The sequence below is a fragment of the Glossina fuscipes genome, unplaced genomic scaffold (genome assembly GCF_014805625.2).
Source record: "Glossina fuscipes isolate IAEA_lab_2018 unplaced genomic scaffold, Yale_Gfus_2 85, whole genome shotgun sequence".
NCBI classification, from domain to species: Eukaryota; Metazoa; Arthropoda; class Insecta; order Diptera; family Glossinidae; genus Glossina; species Glossina fuscipes.
The window spans coordinates 478,470-501,003 of NW_023998439.1; the positions used below are offsets into that span (position 1 = coordinate 478,470).

Consider the following 22,534-nt stretch of genomic DNA (forward strand, 5'->3'; position numbering starts at 1 on the left):
ACTCATACAAGGCTTGGTAGTACACAAGTGCAAAACCGAAATAAATTAATAGTAAAATAGAAGGAAAATAACAAGTAAGACTAAAAAATGATGCCTTAAATTTTCAACAAATAAATCTACTACAACGACATACTAGTTGATATTAAATAATTTCACTCTACAGTGCAGAATTATTGTATTTAATCCATCATAAAATTTTGATTCGCATATAATCCTCTTTTCTCTTTATTTATTTATTTTTTTTTTTTTTGTTGTTGTTGTTGTTATTTACATTAACTAGGAGAATTAGACAAGAATGATAAATGGAAAAAAAAAAAAAATGATAAGAGGAATAGAAAGTCATAAGCGAAAGCCAAATAACAAAGGATTAGTATTGTTATAATTTTTATAAAACATAAATACCATACCGTTACCATTCGCGATCTGCGTTAAATGCAAGAATTAGAGTAAAATTATTTTAAATGCAACATATTAACAGCAACTGGAAAATTGTTGTAAATAAGAAAAAAAAAAGCAAATAAATATGCACAAAAGCATTTAAAAACGGAAAAGGAAACTCACTAAACACATAAAGATTTTTTCAAAAGGGAGGAGGAGAACTAAATAAACCGAACAAGTCTCACTAAGTAGCTTAGAAGAGCAACAAAGGCAACAAACAATAACAACAACAACAAATAACAACAAAATAAAAACCGTAAAGGATATTAAAATGAATGCGAGCATACACACGCATACGTAAACATACGAGAAGAGAGAAAATACTTACTTAAAAAAGTTATTAAAGCAAGCATTTACTTATGGTAAAATGAAACGAAACAAAAAAAAAAAAACAAAAAAAAAACTCAAAATAAATACACAAAATAGATGATATACATGAAACAAATAAAGAGACTTAAGACCGTAAAGATTAAAAAAGTAAAGAATACAATAAAATGTTCTCTTAAAAAAAAAAAAGCAAAAGGAAAAACAACCAACAATTAGGCAAACATTATTTGTCTTAAGACAAATCTTAAATATCCACTACTACTAAGTAAACCATGAAAATCAAGAGATTCAAGACTTTGGTAACCAAATAATGGGCCAATAAACTTATCTTAACTTTTGCTTTTATCTCCGAACCACAAAAGAATAATAACAAATAAATCTTAGATTTATTACTGTAGACGTTTAATACGATTTTTTTTTTTTTGTTTTTTTCTGATCATTCGTTCGATCATTATTTTTTTTTTTTTTTTTCTTATCATTTGTTCATAAGACAATAGGGCAAAGAACAGAGATTTTGAAAACTCGGAACTTTTTTATTTAAAGGACGGACGGACGGACGGACGGGCGGACGGACGTTCAGAAGCAAATGTTCCATGGTATTTAGCTTGCATTTTTGTTTGTTTGTATTTGCTGTAAGTAAACATTGTTTGTCAATTCAAGTTATTATCAAGTCAGAGATTCTTACTGGTAAAGCAATGCATCGCAGTATGCGAGATAATCTATTCAATTGTCATCTTTTCGTAAGCTAATGACAAATACTTGCAACATTTCCTATTACAAATAATCTATTATCATAGCATCCTGTGAAAAATTTCGTTACTTCATTATTGTGAATGTGTTGTTCGACCTGCAAGATTCATATGCGAAATTAAACCGAATCAATTTTAAATTCGTATTCGGATAAGAGGTTATTGGCGCAAAGAATTCGATATAACTAAATAGATAACTAATTCTGTAAGTAAGTCTCGCCAATAACGATAAAGAGAAAAAGAGACTTGTGAGGGTTGTGTATGTAGGAGGCACATAAATAAGTAAAGTCTTAAGATCACAGCATCAAAGCAGGCATTTTACGTTTTGTGCTACGCATGGAATAAAGATTTTAGTATACCTCTCACTACTTTGAATGGTTGGTCAACAGATTTGTAAGAGCTTTAATTTTTAATTATAAATACTAGTATACAACAACAAATTTATCGAAAACACTCGAGAAGAGAAAATTAATATTGCATATATATATATATGCGAACCGGAACGATAATGATATGGTGCATAGGAAAAATTCTTCAAAAATTTTTAATCAAAAAAAATGTTTTAAAGCAGAGAGAGAAGTAAAATTCTGTGATTTTTTTCGCATTTTTACTCTTTAATTTTCCTTTTAATTCCTTTTAAGCTTATGCTTTTTTTAAGTGATTTTTCTCTATTAAAAAAAAAAATAAAAAAATGCGTTTATATTCTTTTTATGTATCCTTAAATACAGATTTATTCGTTGGACGATGCTGAATGCAGTGAATTATGCAGTTGTGGCGAATCTCTAACATTAACCTGTCATGCCCTCTGCGTACCTTTTGCACCATGTCGTACGGCTTTGGCATTTTATAGTCATGCCTCGCCCGCATATCAAGCATTTCGTGGACGTTGTCTATGCTATTCTGGACGTTTTATCTGCATGAAACCACCATTGGGCGAATATTCTTTACCAGGTGAGGGAAATGCGAAGCAATGAAATGAATGAACAAAAAAAAAAACAATTTTTTTTTATTTTTTTTTTATGAAATTTTTTACTGGTTTTGTTTTGTTTTTTTTTTTCTTTTCTTGTTTGGATATTTACAAATAACCAGGAATAAATATATTGTCATAACGAATGTTAGAGAATTGTCTGTATGATGACTCTTTCTCTCTTCTCCATTGCGGACATCATTACTGTCAGTACTTATTAAGTACATAAAGCTTACCGAGAATTGCTGTTTATGAATAATTCTTTAAAAAACATAACTTATCTCCTTAGCATAAATAACGAGTAAAACATTTTCCATTATTTTCTATTATTATTTCCGAATAACTGCACGAGTAGTAGCGTTACGTTTGCCTCTCCAAGTAGGAAATGAAAATATTTAGTACACAAATCTCTCAAGCTAGTAAGATTTGAAGAGACATATTATATTTTAATTTGACAACTTGGCTCGACTAGCTGGGGATGGATGAGCAGCGTATATCGCGCTTGTTTGCTTTTCTTTTGATGTAATTAGTTAATAGAAAATTTCTAAAAAAGTTGTCTTACTGCTGTAGTCCTTGAATGAAACGTTTGCAATAGTGGAGAAATGAAATTTTGAATTGAAATTTATTACTGTCGAATCGAAGCCTCAACATCTTTTTTGCATATTTCATCATTTAATATAGTATGTAGAGCAAATTTTATAACCGCATTGTTGGAGAATGAGATTCTTATCTCTAACGAAAATTAATGTCAAATTGCTGCGATATATATATAGAAAAGTAGTAGAGTTGCCATCTATTATTTAGGCTTTAACATGTATATATCTATTACCACAAATCAATTCTCTGATTTTTGGCTTTTACCCCCTTTGTTCTTAACAGTAATGCTCCCCCGAAAGTGGGGTGCAATCCGTTCAGCAAGTACAACAAAAAAGAAGAAAATAATAATAATTGCAGTGTAAGCACAGTAGTCAACGAGTCCAAGCCGGCGTCTAATACTTTTCTCTTCCGAGTTAACTCTGATGTCGATCTCTTATTTGTTTCAAAAGGGTTTAGGTTTCATCACTACTCGCTTGAATTTAGTCGTACTATTAGCGAAGAAAGCTTTTCCGAAGCACTTTTCAGAACATTTTCAGAGGTATCGACAAAGGAAAAGCCATATAGAAGATTGCCGTTCGTACGGAAAATGTAAACTTAACTAAAAAAAGCCATGAATTTCCTTTAATGTGTCCGTACGTCTTCATCGCCATTGTCTGTTGACTGCAAACCATATTACAGACAATATGGCAGAGCGTGTACCCTTTAATGCAGTTTTTCAGTCGCTGCTGGCAATAACTTAATCAATGTTAGACAATGTCGCAGATGCTCTATAGTTGGTTTGTAATGTCAAGACTGAAAGCATCATTTTCGCGTGGCGGCATGAAGAACATCCAGCAAGCATTGTTTCTCCAGTGCATCCACGGAGATATATATAAGCTTTTCTTTGTTTTTTATTCAAACTCATCGCGCGTTATTGTCAATGTTTTAGTCGTTGGCCTGGCCTTTTTGCTTCGTTGCAACACTTTGCAGTCCAAATTGTTCAAAATCCGAATTTTCGTGAATTTTGCGCTATACTGTATTTATGGGTTGTAACGCTCTCCTACTAAAGTGTTGCGTAGTAACTATAATAGCTGCTTGAGAGATAATTTTTCTTTCCAGACATTGAGTTGCTTTAATCTAAAGAGATCTCTAACAAATAGTAGCTACTTACGAGACTTAAACCTGATAATGTAAGAGATAAGTTATGTAAACGTGCGAGGTCTTAATCTCACCCGTCCTCTCAGGGCTATATAAGAACCTGTGTAGACAAGCTTCCGCTTTTCATGAGACTGTCTTCCAACTGTCTCTAAGACTTTCAATTTTTCAATTAATCAGTTTATTCTTATACTTTCTTGTTTATTTAATTTCTCTAATAGGTGGTGTTTTCTTAATGCTTGGCTATAGTTCGGCTGATGAAGCTCTACTACGCCCTCATACGAACCTAGGCGTTCAAGATGCTGTTAGAGCTTTGCAACAATACGTTACCACTTATATCGATAATCAGGTATGTTACAAGTTTTTACATTTATAAAACATTCTACAGCTGTTTTTACGATGGAGGCATCGTTTTCTTCTCCAGGAAGTTTGGCGATCTGTACAATAATTCCATTAAGTACATACGTATATTTATATCGTCTATCTCTCTCTCTCTCTCTCTCTCTCTCTCTGAGTCAATTCAACTTTGTCCGTTTGCGAGCATGTCGCCTGTTCTTGTGAATAACGAATAGAACGAATCTTAGCAAGAATTCTTGGGTAATACCTATAGAGTAAGCGATGCAATTAGAAAACTACTAATAAATATAGTAACATAAAAACTCACAGAATAAGTTGAAAGATAATTGTTCAACTTTTAAACTTGTCGTTGATTTATAATAACATTAGCGTAACGTTCTGAGTTCGTTTTTGCGCAACAGTTGATGGTTATTAAAGTTTCATATATATATATATATATTGTTTTTATCTAACGGATATAAATTTCTTTTTTTTTTAATTTTTCAGACTCAATGCACATTAACATTATTCAATATGACTGATGAAAATATTATTATTGCTGCTCGTTTGCCGCATGATGCTAAACTAAAGGCCATTGAATCGTTGCGTAAAGAAAAGGTAAATAGTTTTTAAAAGTTTAACGTAATTTTTTTTCTTTCTTTTACTCAATAACTCCCTTGTTTCGATAGTATACGATCAGATTAGATCAGGCAGTTAAAATTTTGATTACTCCTTGAATCAGAAGAAGCTTTTTTTTAACAAAATTTTCGTTTTTTTTATTGGGGGCAATAACTTATTGGACATGTATTCGAATGCCAAAAAAAAAAAAAAAGATTGTTTCTGAAGGATGCTGAAAGATGGCAACACCGAAACTATTCCCGGCAAGAATTTTAATATCAAAAACCGATAATGGGGCGTAATCAGCGTAATCAAAAGAATATTTTTTTTTTTTTTATATTTTGGCCACGCTCTCCATATGTTAGAATTACAACATTATGCAATATTTTGAAGAAGATCTTAAGCAAACTTTTAACTCAGAGATACCCACTTTAACTATTCCGAGTTTTATGTTACGAAAAGTATGAAACAAAGAATTTTCAAATTCGTTGGATAGATCGGCCGGTTTAACTCTGCTTAACATTGCTCATCTTATGAACAACATTTTTCATTTTATTTTTCTTCTGCTTCGTCTTCTTTGTCTTCTTCTTCTTCTTCTTGTTTAGGATGAATGCACAACTATTTTAAAAACGATAACACATCATATTAATTCCGAGCATCATGAATTACAATCCCACCGACTACTAAGCATTTTTAAAATGGCTGAAGTCGAAATTGTTTGGCCAGAGAATAATGCAACTGTTGACTTAAATCGAACTATCTCCGGCAACTTACTGATATTCACATTAATCACTTTAACGTTAATAACAAGTTTCATAACACAAGTTAGCTGTTTAACGCAACCACAACAACAAGAGCAACATGAACAACAACAACATGAACAACAATATGAACAACAACAACAACAAAAACGACAACTAAAGCAGCAACAACTGTTACTTAGGCAGCAACAAGTGAGTAGACAACATTTAATAATGACAACGACATGACATAATTAGAACAATGCTTAGATATATACATAAATAGTCCCTATACATGTGTGTATATATATATATATATATATATATATATATACATATAAATATAATACAAATTTTGCAAAAACAAAGTATGCAAACATACACAGATGTAAAGTAAGCAAAATTATTAAACATAATAATAATAATAATAATAATAATAATAATGATAATTAAAAATTGAAAAGTAAGTAAGTAAGCATACCTACAATAAACGATTTATATAAATAACAGCAGCCATTAGTTACCATAAAGGAATATATATATTATGTACAGTCAAGTCAGAAACACAAGCGAACGAAAACGTGACGATAATAAAGTTGAATAATAAATTTACTGATAGTTTAGAGTAAAGTGTATATCTATATCTATATATATATACGAAAAGAGTATGAAAACCAAGTTAGCTTTATACGTAAAAAAAAAAAAATTAAGAAAAGAACTACAGAAATTACTATAAAAGAATTGTAAAATAACTCCACTCCACTGCATATATATATATATATACATATATATAACAACTATGCGCGAAATTAATTTATAATAAATACTCTGAAAAGCTTTATTTAATAACTTTCAGTTTTAATTTTTTTCATTTTTCCAATTTTTGATTTCGCATAAACTTAAATTCGTTTTTATGATAATCTCATAAACTAGAATAAATTCAAATTATAATAACTATTAATAACTATTAACTAACTAGTAAAGTGATAATCGATTTCTCTTTTGTCTTCTTCTCTTTTGTTTTTTTTTGACATTTCCAACTCAATTAATTTTATTAATTGTTTTTTAATTGTGTATAGTTTTTTTTTTGATGTAAACTTATCTGCAGAGTTAATGGAAAACAATTTAATTAAATCACTGATGAGTGAAAGTGTAATAGGACAGCGAGTAGTTCTGCCCGTTCCGGTTACAACAAATTTCAATAGGCATGCGTGGCATATATTTTCACTCTCTCTCTCTCTCTCTCTCTCTCTCTTCTTACTGCTGAATATATTCATACTAACCTAGCAAATGAACTAAAACGAAGAAGAGACGTCTTAGTATTAAACGAGACTTGATCGTATTGCGATTGATATTTATAAAGCTCTTGTAAGTCATTGTGTTTTGAATGAATTTCAACCAGGGGAAAACGCTATACAAAAGCATTTGATTCAGGTACAGTTTCGGAGAGAACATGCGGAAAATGCTTTGAAAAATTTCAATTAAATGACAGCTGCTCTGGCAACGACCCCGTCAAGATCATGTTAGAGTAAAATGCTTTTTTGCTAGCATGATTCAGCTCAACAAAGCATTTCGGAAGACTTTCGAAAATTAGGATGCGAAAAACGGGTAGAACTTTCCGGTAGGCCTAATAATAATAAGACTTATCGGTTAAAAGGATGGTCAAATCCTCTCGATCCTGTTTTTCTTTTAAATGAGACAACACAACTCATGTCAGATTGTTAAGGAGGTTAACCACTTTGGCGATGTAAAGACAAGCGTTGAATTGATAATTTTCTTAGAATGGAAGCGAATGAAATTATTAAGCATATATTTAACTTTAAAAAAAAAAAAATCTATTTTTGAAAACTATTAACAAATGGCAACACCGCAACCCTTCTCGGCAGAGACATCTTCAATTTAATTGGCTCTGCGCGGCAATCAATGTAATTGATACGAAGTGGAAACCAAAAACTAAACAAAAAAAAAAAAAAGAACAAAATCACTTAATCTATATGTCTATAGCTAGAATAATACACATGGGATTAAAGTTATTGATTTTTGCGTGATTGACTGACATTTGAGTGAAAAATATATATTTTTGACTTGCAAAAAAAGGCAATCATTTGTTAATAAATAATGCTTCAATTAACTTATCGAAAATATCGTACACATGTTTCACTAGAAAACGTCATTTTAAACGTATAATAAACGATTGCGGAAGATTGTGAAGGATTGCAAAAAAGAAGGAATAAAAATTGTTGGCGTTGTTCTGCTTGCACTTTGGATAAGGCGGTCTTTCGCCATATAGCTAGACAGCTAGACAGTTGGATAGCTGTGTGGAGAATATCAAATTTGTAGATCATTCAAGAACTTGCCACGCCCACAAATTTCTGTTCATATCATATCTGATCATTTAAGAGGCTATTAAAGCTAAAAAAAGTGATTTCTTGAAAATCGTACAGGACTTGTCAGCTTTCAACAATATTTCGATGTCCGAATGTCTTATGTATGTAATTGTGGACTTTCAAAATTCTCTGAATTCATCTCCGAAGCAATAAGGCGAATAATTTGGAAACCACTTGCATTCATTTAAATGTTTATATCTAGATCTTAAACAAATCCACAATTCCCTCTAACTAGGTAAAGATATTAAAAGTTCCTTTCTTAATAAAAGTATCTATAGAGTCTTTTAAGAGTTGCTTGCCTTAATCGTTCGCTTGATGCCTCGTTCATATCAAAATGCACTTTTAAAGAAACCAATGAAAAAAAGTTCACTTAATTGCTTCTAACGTGACCAAAGAAACTGGCACGCTTTGATTCGACAGATAGTTGAACTATATTAGGTTTTCGAAATATAACCAAAGAACTAAATGTCGGTTGAAGTGAGATCGAAAAAACATGCTAAGTTTTGCTTATATTTGGGATTATGATCCAGCATTTCGTACTTATTACTAGTGATAGTTCCGCAGTAATTGGTTAGTAATATTTTGAAACGTGTAAACAAATTAATGTCGCCGGACGTTTACTCTTTTTTTAAGAAGAGATTTATAAGAAGAATGAGAAGATATTGATATGATGAATGTATGTGTTTTCTCTATCTGCTTGTGAAGAATAAAATTTGTTATGCTATTCGTTCCTTGGACGCGTTTAAAACATTGCGACTTTTAGTTGATTTTTCCTATACATTCAAGATAAGACCCAAAACCCACCCATAGGCAGCTTGTCTTTGTTCGTCTATTTAAATGTCGCAGCAATTGATTCAGTATTACAAGTTTAGTATATTCCTTGGTTTTTTTTCCCACTGAAAACGCATTCATCTTACAGAATATAGTGTGTATAGCATGTCTACGAATCTTATTGATGTGTGCACTTGAAACTATGCTAAACTACCTACGAAATGTAAGTGAAACGCATTCCATGATTTAAACAAATTTCTAACGAAAATATTTTTTTATTGAGCCTATGGTCTTTTTTCCGATTCTCTTACGGGAAAAATTGCTTGTGTTTTCTGCTTCGTTGTATAAATTTTGGGAAAAACATTTATATGAAATGTTGAAAAGATAAAGTAACAGAAGGCGACTATAACCTTTCGATCCTTTTGCTGTCGACAAACTCTCACTCTCTTATACTTTACCATTGGTTACGTAAGTGCGAACATTTTAGCTGTGAACAAGTGCTCGTTCTCTGTTCGTTCGTAGGCTCATCATTTTTTTCAAACACGTCTACCAAAGACCTTTCCTTTTGCCCGAGCGTATAAGTTATCCTTTTATCCAGTCAAATGGAATTTAAAATTATGTTCAGGACCTAAGGCTGTAACATTTTTGCTGAAGCATATTTCAAATGATTTCACAGTTTTTGTTTTGAATCGATGGACAGATTCGATATTCGTGAAAGTTTCTATAACGTGAAGAGGAAAGTTTCACTTCGGTTTTTGCAAAAATTGATTAACATCGAGAAAATTGTTATTATTTTAAAATGTCTATACAGTAATCAGCCGTGCTTTGAGTACATACGCCGTCTTTGCTTTGCTCTTTAGTACATATGCAGTATTCACGCTAAGGCCAGCTTTCCTATTCCCTATTATAAAAACGATGTGTATATGTTAGTACAACCAAAGAGCTCTCTTCTCTTCGGAGAAAAATTTATCGATTTTTTTTAATAAAAAAAATAAAATTTTGTTCTACAAAATTTGCAATTATGTGCATAGTAGCGTAAATTTGAATCGAATATAATTTGCATAATATAAATAAAGCTCCATTACATTAATCTGAGTGCAAAAAATATGTGAACACGTTTACCGCAAACTGTTTACATAGAGATAAACACATATATACAATTTTCCCTATAAATATAAAATTTTCATAAATATCAACATTTTCCGATGAATATATATACATATATATATATATATATCTATGTAGGTATGTATGTAGGCATGGTATTCGTACATATTATGCATTTTTTTACGCTACAGAGCGATTCGCAATATTAATTAAATGAATTGTAATAAATTTAACGCTTAAAATATTAACACCGCCTCTGTCAGATTTCAATTAAAATGTATATACACGAGGCTGCGAAAATATGAAAGCACATAGACGAAATTATGCATACAGTACTCTTCCGTTAAGTGATAGGAAGCGATTTTTACTCATTTATTCATTATTAGTTCTTTAATGCTAACCAAAATCAGCTGTGTAGCAGAATAATTTTGACGCGTTAAGTTACTAAATGAAAATTTCAGATTTTCCTTTGCCTAAATACCGTATACCGTAAGCCATATAAATCGAGCGTATATAGCTCGATGTCTAGCGTAATTTACAAGTTATTGCGAACTTTTCTATTTGTTATTGAGTTGACTTACTGAGAACAGTCTTTCGTGTATAGAGCGCTGGCATGTGAACGGACATACTTTCTTGATCGATAAAATTCAGCAAGAATTTCTAACGCAACGTCAGGTATGCCACTGAATAAAACACGATCCAAAATTATTCTTATTTATAAATGCAAATACTTCTAAATTTTAAAACATATTCAATTTCATATCTTATAAAAGAGGTCAACAAGGTATAGAAATATGCATTGGTAATTTTTTTTTTTTTTTTTTTATATATACAGGACACATTTTAAAGGAATTGATCGCTTTACTCTCTTCAAAAAAATATAAAACTTTTAAGTGAAAAATACTGTATATGTATATATATGTATGTGTGCTTGTTTAATTTACGTATTTAATACATATGCATGAAAGCAGGTAAACTTCTCGGATACGACTGAGTTACAGTTTGCATAAGTGCTTGTCTGCTCAAAGTGGACAAACAGAAAATTTTATTTCAATTAAACCTGTATTTTCTCTTATCGTTGATTACGGTTACAACCGCCTCCGTCCTCTTAAAGGCTAAATTTTCTCCAACTTAAAGCAATAATGCATGCTATGAATATGCTATAAAGGAAATCGAAAAGACGTGAGGATATGGTTTGACTATCAAATAAAAAAAAAAATAATAATAATAATACATAATAGAGAGGAAAGCATTGTACGCGTAATACCTTTTAAAGCAGAAAAATGCCACCAACTTTAATATATATTAAAATGCAATTTTATGTATTGCTTGTATATCGCTTGAGCACCATCTACATGAAATTAAATATATTTGATAAAAAACCAAAAGAAAAAAAGAAGTAAACAAATAATATAATTGAATTATCAATCTTTCACTTTCAACCATATGAAAAAAAAGATATGTTCAGTCAGTGACCTAATTTCAAGCCGATAAGGGATTTCATGCAACCCTGTGTAGATTGTAAAAAAAAAAAAAATTAATTTTACAAAATTTTTGTTCCCTAAGAGCTTCTTGAAGTGGAACTATCGCTTTCACCAGATATAACAAATTTGATGACGAAGAAAAAAAGCAAATCAAACGCTCCTAACTTCAGAGCGTAAAGATTACTTGACTTTTGCCCCGGCCAAGCTAATTGATATTAGAAATATATGCAAATTCTGACAAATTCCTTTGAAATAGTTCTCTGGCTTTCCGTGTCTTAACTTATTCGAAACTGTGCATTTTATAATTCCTAGAGATAGGAATTTGTCCACGTCTTTGCTCATTTTCTTCATTCCTAATGGTCCTGGCTTAGAGTCACTCTTTTAAAGACTGAATTGAAGCCAATATCAGTTTTTATGTTTCTACACAGCTGCCTTATTTCAACGGTTCCTTTTCCCATACTGACCGACTGCTCAGTACATTGCACGTTCTTGTGTACAATTCATCTCTTGATACACTTATACTAAACTCTAAACACTTCAAAATGTTGCCCAAGTTTCTCGTGTGTTTAGAGCCCTTTGTAGAAATGGCACAGAATAATAAATATGCAGTGCCATTCCGCTTACAATGCTCCTTTCTCAAACAATAAATAGTGAACCTTGATCGTATATCTTTTTTTTTATTGCCTTACCAATCGCTACCTTATCCGCATAACATGGTGAAGTTCGGGAAGAAGTGAAGATCGACGAAAGAGAAATAGATAGGAAAGCGATCACAGCCTAATGACTATTATGAATTTGCCGACTGAGCGCTCACTATAACTATGGCCAAAGTAAACCGTATAGCACTGCACCAGACTTGAACCTGTAAACCCGGACTTGTTGCTCGCGTTTCTCACCTACTCGGCTATGCCTTGCGGATAAGTAAAAATTTCGCAACCATTGAGAGAAAAATTCTCTTCAAATTTTTTTTCAATTAACGTCGGTTCGCAATTTTTTTACTCTTCTCATTACCATCGATACACGTGATTGCATGAAGACCCATAATACGCGTATAGATGCTTTCGCACATATCCTACATGCTGTATACATAATGTTATATTCATTTAATTTGTTTTGTCTCCAATTTTTAAGAATAACTGTCTGAAATTGTGGAAATGTTGAACTTTTCATATATTTTCACATAATTTTTTTTTTTTCGTTATAATTATTTTTAATAAATATCGCGTTGTGGTCGCCATTAAATATATGTGCCGCGGTTTTATATGAGGATATTTATTAAAAATTTTCAGCACACGTAAATGCGAATACATTTCACATATATTTCGCTCGGATATGTATATTGATATATTTTTGTACATATATGTACATTTTAAAATGGCATCAAATATGCAGATTTTTCTTTTATTTTATTTTTACACTAGATTAATTTACAACCATGAAAATTGATAGTAAAATATAAACTGCTATTAATGTCACACAGGAAGGAATTGCATATGCTATGCCTGAGCGCATAATATGTTCATATATATATTAGGTCATATAAAACGTCTTTGCGGTAATGATCTTAATGTCTATTTATCGGGCAAAGTTCAGCTTAATTTTCTGGGAAGACACTTTTTTCATTTCTTTGCTCTTATTAAAAGTTATATTGATTTGAGTAAAATATCTGAAGGAATATGCTATGTGATGTTGTCTTTACTGCGAAAAAGGTAAACCATGCCGAAAAGCTTGTAAAGTAAACGGTGACAATGCTGTGCGTGAACGAAGAATCCAGGAATGGTTTGCTCAATTCCATTCCGGAAATTTCGATGCATTGCATGCACCTCTTGTCGAGAAAGTCGAAGAAATTTCGCAACTGGTGGAGCAAGACCGGTATGTAAGCTGTCACGAATAGGGTAGGCACTAAAGGTCAAGCACCTGACAGTTTAGAATCATTGGAAAAGAGCAGGCTATAAAGAGGAGTCCAAAACCGCGGAAAAAAACGGAAAGACTTTTTGTATGACCCATTATATAGATATATATGTATGGATATATATAAAATAAAATAACAAGTGTATTTAAGCAAAGATATATATATATACAGCTATACATACGTACGTATATATATATATTTATATATCGAAACTTTTTATTTAAGTTCTTATTACATGTTATCGCCTTCAATACAATAACACGGAGTCAATTAGGCAGAACAAATATCAATGTAAAGTCAAGAATATAATTGCCAAACATTGACTCGCAGGCGGCAATTATATCCTCAAAGTTTTGTTCTTTAAAATCAAAAAAAAAAAAAAAAACGATTTCGGTTTACTCTTCACTTTGTTTCGCACGACTGCTACATTGGTTAGCCATCTGTACATAGGAATATTAGGCGACTTTTTGCCCCTTTTTTCATATATATGCGATACTATTAAGAGAAAATAGGAGTGAAATAAGTTTTACATTGAAAATGAAAAACTTACTTCAAAATTCAGTCCGCGAAGTTTGAAGCGTGACCTTCATTTAAGTGACATAAGCTCGATCGAACGAGCACAACGATACATTCACAAAAATTGAATAGCTTTACTAAATCTTTGTTAGCATTTCAACGCACACAGGTATGGAGTCCTTATATTGAGTTCAAATATTGATTACGGTCCCCTTAACTTCCTGGTAAATGATGAAAAAAATTTCTGTTTGAATCGCGCGTAATTGAAGATTCGTCCACAAGTGGATATAATTTTCTCATTTGTTCTTGCGCTTTAAACCGCCCAAGTTCCAATTTCGATAACAATTTTACTCACTACCGAAGATTGGGAGAATGTATTCATTTTGTCGAATCGTTTGCAGCACACAGAAGGACTTGTTTTCAAGACCTTATAGAGTACATACAGTCTTGGTGAACGTCAAATTGAAAATCAATTTAAGCATGTCTGCCGATACGTCCATCCGTAATAGCAAAAATTACATTATTAGTTTCACATTTGGCAGAGCGAGACACAATGGATTAAATCGGTCAAAACGCACGTATACAGTGCAATGTAGAATCAGAGCACCTCTGATAAACTACAACGGACACATTATGAAAATTTTCATTTATATTTCGTAAAAATGGAAATTTTCAAACCACCCCCGTATTAAAACATTATCAAACAACGTTTTTCCCAAATTTTTTTTTTTTTTTTTTTTTGAGTGTTTTAGGATAAAGTTCGTCCACTACAACCGAATGCAATTTTCTTACGTGTTGAAAAAATATTTTAATGAAATCATTATTGTATGTAAAGACTTGAATTTCGATGAGTAATTAGCTGCAATGTGTACTCATAAATTTGTTGCGAAATTGCTTCTGAATGTGAATTGCTTCGGCTATCGAAACAAATATATAACAGAAGAAATGTAAGTATAAACAAGGATCACATCTCGAAGAAGTTATTATTGCGTTAAATCGTAGTTATATTGGTGCTCGATGCGTGATTTTCAAGTCGAAAAACAAGGTAAAATTTTACGCTTTTCATTTTGTTGACTTGCGCTTAGAAACTATTTCATCGGTCATGAAGAGAGAAAGTTTTTATGAACAAATATACGTAACGTTGGATTACTAAACTCCTCTCATGCATAAAACGATTAATTGCAACTCTTAAATTTTTTCTTAGATTGCATGGAAATTATTCGGATGACTTGCATGGGATTGCATGGGAATCATTCGAACGACTTGCATTGCTTTAATGGCTTTATATCAAACATTTAATATTGCTTTGCTCTATTAGCTCTATTAGCTTACTTGCTACTTTTGTGCAGTTCTAAAGGGGATAAGACTAGAACTTCACTATCAGCTGATCGACATACGCTATCGTTCTCCAATAGTTTAAAAGACTAAAGAAGATTGCGTTTTTCTAAAGCCTTGAAACCAAGTATTCCATACTTTTTCAAAGTTACTTTCTTCTTAAAACGCTTGGCGCCATTTCACTCTATTAGCTTGCTTGCTTTTTTTGCACAGTGTTAAATGAGGTAGAAGTGTAAGTTCATTCTCAGCTGATCGACATACGTTATCACTTTTGCAAAGTTTAGAAGACTGCAGAAGATTGCACTTTTTAATTCCTGAACACTAAGTATTCAATATTGTCTCAAAGTTACTTTCTTCTTCTTAAAACGCTTGGCATTATCCTACTCCATTAGCTTGCTTGCTTTTTTTGCGAAATTCTAAAAGCGATAATAGTAGAAGGTCACTCTCAGCTGATCGTCAAACCTTAAAATACTCGAACATTTGACAAGACTGCGCATTGGTGTTGTCATAGAGTCAAGCGTCGATGCATATGCAATATAATAAAGGTTTCCAATCATCAGACAGAATGAAAAACACTTACAACACCATTTTACCGGGAGTCGGATATGTGTTGTCCGCTACGCTTCTAGCATTTAAGGGTAACCAAAATTATTGCCACGTGGTGACTGTTGCTTCATTTTGCTTACCTTTAAAAAGACAAATTTGTTTGCCTATCAGATCGATAAAATTTTGAACCATTCAATGTATGACAGCACTACACAAACCTTAAACAATCGTAAATGAATTATAGCTTGAATTAAGATTTTGGAAGTCGCCCCACCTCTCCCCCTCCACCCACACAATAGCCGAAGAGTAGCGTAACGAACATAAAATGGATAACAAGCTTGCGTTATAACACAACGGAAATATTTTTGAAGAACCAATACAAGAAGCAGTTCCATATATTCCTGATTTTTGTGACTTATTGGCGCGTTTGAGGCAATTTTCATGTACAATGACAATTAAATAGGAAAATTAGACCACAAGTGTCTTTTCTACGAGAAAGCTCTGAAGCCGCAAAGTCGATTTTAGCAAAAACATGTAGGAACATGTAGGGCAGACCATTATCCACTACAAACATATATAGTGCAATCGCCTTATGGAAATTTTTTTGCATATTTTTTGATGTTAAAAACAAAAAAAAAAAGCAAAAATTTATTCATTTCCTGTAATGTGGAAATAAAATTTAAATTACTTAAAATCCTGAGATCCTGTAAAGAAAAAAAATTATTCTTGCTTTGCTTTTTTTTCTTTTGTTTTCCGCAATTACTTAACTCGATAGCTTCATCTATGCTTTTAAGGCAATCATTTCTTCAAGACTCTAAGAGGTTTCAACACTATAGCAGTAAATTTTTTTCTTTTAAACATAATTTTTTTATTAAAGGGTAAATAAAAATAATAATAATAATAATGATGATAATAAAAAATGTTAAAACATAAACATATCATAATAAACACCTAAATAAAAGTAAATAATATATTAATATTAATATAAATAATAATAATATATTATAATATATATACAATAATAATAAAAACTGAACTGAATGATGAGACAAAGCGATTAAGTGTAAGAAGCAAGGCTTTGTAAATAATGTAAATAAATATTGAGATATTTTATTTATTTGATTTTGTTTTTTTTTTTTTTTTTTTTTTTTTTTTTTAAATAATTTAAATTATACGAAAGAAACTTTTGTATTAAAGAGATATTTGCAAGTAAAAGCCTTCTTATAAACATAAACATATATATATATATACATGCATGATGTAAATGTAAAAATAATGATGTAAAATTAAACATATTAAGCTTCACCTAATGACCCATTCATTGTTATCAAGAAACTTTTTAAATAATTTAAAAACTTTCGACAAAAAAATATATATTGAATACAGAGTATAAATGAAAATCCTTTATTACTTTATTCGTATCTTCTTCATATGTTATGTGGTCACAATCATGAAAAAATGTCTTCCTAAATGCAAAATAAACTAACTAAACATGACAAAAAAAAAAAAAAATAAATAAATAAATAAATTAAATGTGAATTAAATTGTTATAGAAAACAAATTAGTTGTAGATTAACTGCAAACGCTTGTAAAATGTTGTAAACATATGTACTTAAACACTATAAGAGTAAAATAATAGGAATTAGATAAAATTATTTAAAAAAAGAAAAAAAATAAAAATAAATAAATAATTATATATACATATATATATATATATCTAAATAAATATATGTAGGAAAAAAATCTCTATAATATTTTAGAAAAATTTCCTAAAAGGATATGTTAAGGATTTCCGTTGATTCCTTTGTATAAGAAAAGATGATTAAATGATGACGTCATTTTTACTATATTATATATTATATATTCCGACGTAGCTTTAATGCATTAATGCTTTCTGTTTAAGAAATTCATGCACATCTACTCATGTATTCTATGCTAACGAAGCATTGTTTTCGAGCCCTTTAACAGCTAACGAATGTTCTCATTTCGAAGTAAGAGAAATGCCTTTCCTTATAACCAGCATTAAGCAGCAATTTTGCTAGGACCTTCAAGGGTCCTTAAAACTGTCCCTCTCCAAATCAAAAGAGTAAAAGTACTCAGGTCTTTCTATTTATGGCATTCAGACTTAGAGATGCTTTATATATGCATATGTTTCTGAATAATATAGAACTCAGATCTTAGCTATTCATGGACATATTTCATGTACATGTATTCATGTATTCTATGCCAATGAAGCATTGTTTTCGCGTCTCTTAACAGTAAGCAAGAGAAGATTCTTTCCTTGTAACCAGCATTAAGCAGCAATTTTCTAGGTCCTTAAAGGTTGCCTCCTCTTCAAAACAAAAGAGTAAGGTCTCAGCTCTTTGTATTTATGGCATCCAAGCTAAGGGATGCTTGCATACGTTCTGGACCTGCATACGTTCTGGACAAACATAGAACTCAGATCTGAGCTGTTCGTCGACACATTTCAATGCTTTTTGTTTAAATATTATCTAAGTGAAACGAATTTAGACAAGAAAATGTAATAAGGCACTCAAGCTTACTAAGGATAAGGTGATTGTAACTTTTTCAGTTTTCTTTATTGATTAAAGTGATTCCTTTAGTAGTGAAGTATCAGGCATTAGACGATAAATCTGGACGTGACAAAATTTTAAATTATGAAAAAATTTAATTTCTCAAGCATAACCATATGTCAAAGGAAGACCTCTTGAAATTTTAAGCACTTTTTTCTCCAAACACACCCACACGAAAATTTCTACAATCTCTACAATCTTTTTTCCTCAAATTTTTTTTTTTTTCTGTATATTCGGTAAGATCAATAAAATATTTCCTGTTAATGAAATAAAGAGTTTTTGAACGTTTCACGTATTTTACGTTGATTACACAAAATCCAATATTTTCAAAAGACACCAATATCTTTGGCAGAAATGTAGATTAAATGATCTTTTTCTTATCAGTTGAATTCGTAAAAACAAAATAAAAAAAGCACAGAGGGAGCAGAGTTCCTTTAATTTAATGAACTGGATGCTGTCATTTTTAAATATTTTTCCAAATTAATTTTTGCTTTTACTACTTAAGGGTATACTTAACCACCTGTCCGCATTTTATTACTTTGCCATCTTCGATTCTATCCCAAAAATATTGTTAAAAAATTTGTTTTTTTGGCTGTTACAGTAGCCTTACAGCTTATGGCCCATAACTCGCAGCAAAAGATTTTAAATTAAGCATAATTATTGATGAGAAAGCTTTGAAGTAATAGTTTCTACACTTCTTTAAATTAGTACATGTTTGTTTGAGGCAAAATTATCCTCAGAAGATAAGTAAAAGATAAGTTTGTAAAAAATATCAAAAGATATCCTTAGTTAAGGCAAGTGTGTCACAAAGACCAGTACAGTGTGATAAAAACCCGCAAGAACTAGATCCTTGACATTAGCTTTGGCTCTAATCTGCTTATTATATATAAGTAATACTCTACGCCAGTATAAGTATGATCTCCGCAGATAAGCAAAGACAAAGATCAATATACACAGTCGCCAAGTGATCAAAAGCTTCCAAGTTTTTAGGAGCTCGGATAGGCACTTGCATTACAACACAACAGTTATTATCTTCCACATGAAGTTAACAACTTCTTATTCTTCTCGTTTGGTTTTCTTACTAACGCTGACTGGCTGGCTTATAAAATAAACATTGTATGTAGATCATCCAGGCAGCTTATCTATGCGACCATTGTTTTCAAAACTTTCACAATTCCTTCGAATAGTTTAAAATTTACTTCTATTCAAGCTAAATAATCGTAAACAGAAAGAAGAAGAAAAATTAATCCATAAAATGCTGCAAATGCATAAAATTGGTTCTATCTCTTTAAAGGCCTTCTCCTACAACGTGAAATGGTTAACTTAGTCTACAATTTATGACGGTTTGAGACGAATATCTCGTTTGTTAAAATCCGTTAGAGGGCAATCTTTCCAATTTTTTTCTCCAATTTTTAAAAACAATTCTCTAATTGAGAATAAACTGTGAAACTTATCGTGTCCTTAACCACTTAACGCTTTTTAATGGCATAATGATGTCGGTTATGCTTAAATGCCTAGATAAATACATATATATATATATATATAAATATATGTATATATGTTATGTATATTGTATAGATATAAAGTTGAAATATTAGACGAATTTATAATAAAAAAAAAAAAGAAAACGATGAGCAAAAAAATATATAGAAAATGCTTATAGTTAATAAAATAAACAAATAAATGATATTATAATAAACTAATGTGGTTGAGTTAAAAGAAGAAAAAAACCAAATATAATGTAATAAAAATATTTATTGCTTAACTATGCATATATATACATATATATATATATATATATATATATATATATATATACATGTATATATACATGTATATATACATATGTATGTGCAAATATATATATAAATAAAACGCACCAATAGCCAATACAGACATAAGGATAAACATATATAAATAAAGCATACATAGACACTTATAAATATATGCATAAATAGATATAGGAAAAGAGTTAAGTATATCTAAAAATACATGTAACAAAAGCAGAAACCAACGCATGTATATGTACTTATATACCCATGCAAAGACATAAAGCACATAAATAATAAATAAAGTCCAATAAATGTTTTGAAACATGTTATGTGTGTGTGTGTGTGTCTATACATATGCATTTGTATGTATAAATACACATATATATATATATATATATATATATATAGATGTACGTATTTGCATGTATGTATACGTCTAATATACATACATACATACATATATATATGTACGTATATATATATACATAATAAAAACCCCAGAAAAATTGTTTAATATTAAGTTTGTTGATAAATGCTTTAAAACCAGTTAAAAAATTTACAATGAAAAAAGTGAAAACAACAACAATTATCTATCAAAAAGTTGAACTCTATAAATAAATAAAAATTGTTATATTATCTCCTAAATAAATAAAAAGACAAGACAAACACAAAAACTCTTACGCAAAAATAACAAGAATTATATTTAGTTTTTCTTTGGAGAATAATTTAAGCAAAAGGAAAAATTCTATAGAAAAGCTTTAACATAATACGTAATACTCTCATATTCTTTTATATTTTATATTATAAATTTTTAATCAAATTTATAAAAAAAAAAAAAAAAATGTGATTATATAAAAAATTTCAAAAAGTAGTTTAAAAGTTGATTGGAAATTAATTATTAAAATTTTTCAAATTAATAATAATACGTAAAACAAAAGCTTCTTATGCTTATCATATCGGCGTCGAATCTAACCTTGGATACCCACCACCTCACTTAACATAGAAAAGAGTCGTATCATTTTTCTTCAGCATATAATTGAAAATTGTTATATAAGTTTAATAAATCTGCCTGATATATTTGACTTATCAGCTCACTGGAACTATCAGGTAAATGGATCAACTGTCGCACAATAATTGAACCTATACGGCTTCTGTACGTTAGCGTCTGAAAAGTTCTACATTTTGGAATTTCCTTGCGCTTAATGACATCCAATAATTAAGAACGTGTTTGTAGACAACCACAATCGATGTTATATATAATGATATAGTGAAGAAGGGAAGTTTCATGTATTCACTATATATGTATACAATATATTATTATGGTGAAGAAAGTCCTACATATTTAGACACTACACCATTTGTAGTACGAGGTATTAAGCTTATGCGAATGAGTGACGGATAGACCCGTCTTTTACTGTGCCAGTCGATTCAGAATAACTTTCTCAAAGTCTGTCCATCTGTCCAGCTTCTTTCTTGAGCTCAACCTATAGGTCGCAATTTTTTAAATATTTTAACAAAATTCCGTACCCTATTCAGACTGGATTCGATCGTGGCACTTCCTGACCACTCCCCAATAGAAAAATATGGGGGAAGATGTCCATCATTTTTAATGTAATGTTGAGAAATGGTCAACAAGCACACATTAAATTCGAAAATCTCGCCATCAACACTCCCATAGTAGGCAAAACGACTACAACCTACAGAATATTCATTGACTATTAACCCCTTGATATCGAAGTTTGTGGTATCACTATCATCCCGAGGAACCAATAGGCGGATGATGGCTTTTTATTAAGATATTTTTTGTCATTTTTTTACATTTTCTACCGTGTTGGGTATCCGAGACTCGTTAAAAGGTGAACATAAGCTTGTTGTTTTTAATATTAAACTTGTCGTTCAACATTTTCCATACAATCTTTTCGAATTAAATGATCAATCAATTCCTAATATTTTTTAAATTCTTTATTAATATTCGATATGATAACTATTTTTGTCCTTTTATACCCGTCCATAATTTTCTCAAAGCATTTTCCAAAAATTTTCGCCTCCATCTTATTGATGTTTGTTTGCCCCGATTTTAGGCATGAATTCAACGCGTAGAGAAGTTAATTTTAATTATGTCACTAAAGTTGATTACATCCAGAATCTTAAGACCAATTCAATGAAAATTTTTTTCTTTCTCTCTCTCTCTCTCTCTCTCTCTCTCTCTCTCTCTCTCTCTCTCT

General features: G+C 30.8%; 1 protein-coding gene and 1 long non-coding RNA gene across 4 annotated transcripts in view; one reads left to right on the top strand and one right to left on the bottom strand.

Annotated features, from left to right (window-relative positions):
• The window catches only part of LOC119638212, a 324,089-nt gene extending 317,893 nt beyond the window's left edge, over nucleotides 1-6,196 (top strand). For all 3 annotated transcript variants that reach the window (XM_038034881.1, XM_038034880.1, XM_038034882.1), the window contains 4 exons: nucleotides 2,243-2,465; nucleotides 4,434-4,561; nucleotides 5,056-5,166; nucleotides 5,772-6,196. In XM_038034881.1, the coding sequence (XP_037890809.1) occupies nucleotides 2,243-2,465; nucleotides 4,434-4,561; nucleotides 5,056-5,166; nucleotides 5,772-6,155 (846 nt within the window). In that variant the 3' untranslated portion in view covers nucleotides 6,156-6,196. The remainder of the gene's footprint in view (nucleotides 1-2,242; nucleotides 2,466-4,433; nucleotides 4,562-5,055; nucleotides 5,167-5,771) is intronic.
• Nucleotides 1-22,534, bottom strand: part of LOC119638219 — a 230,363-nt gene that overhangs the window by 131,477 nt on the left and 76,352 nt on the right. The window lies entirely within an intron of this gene.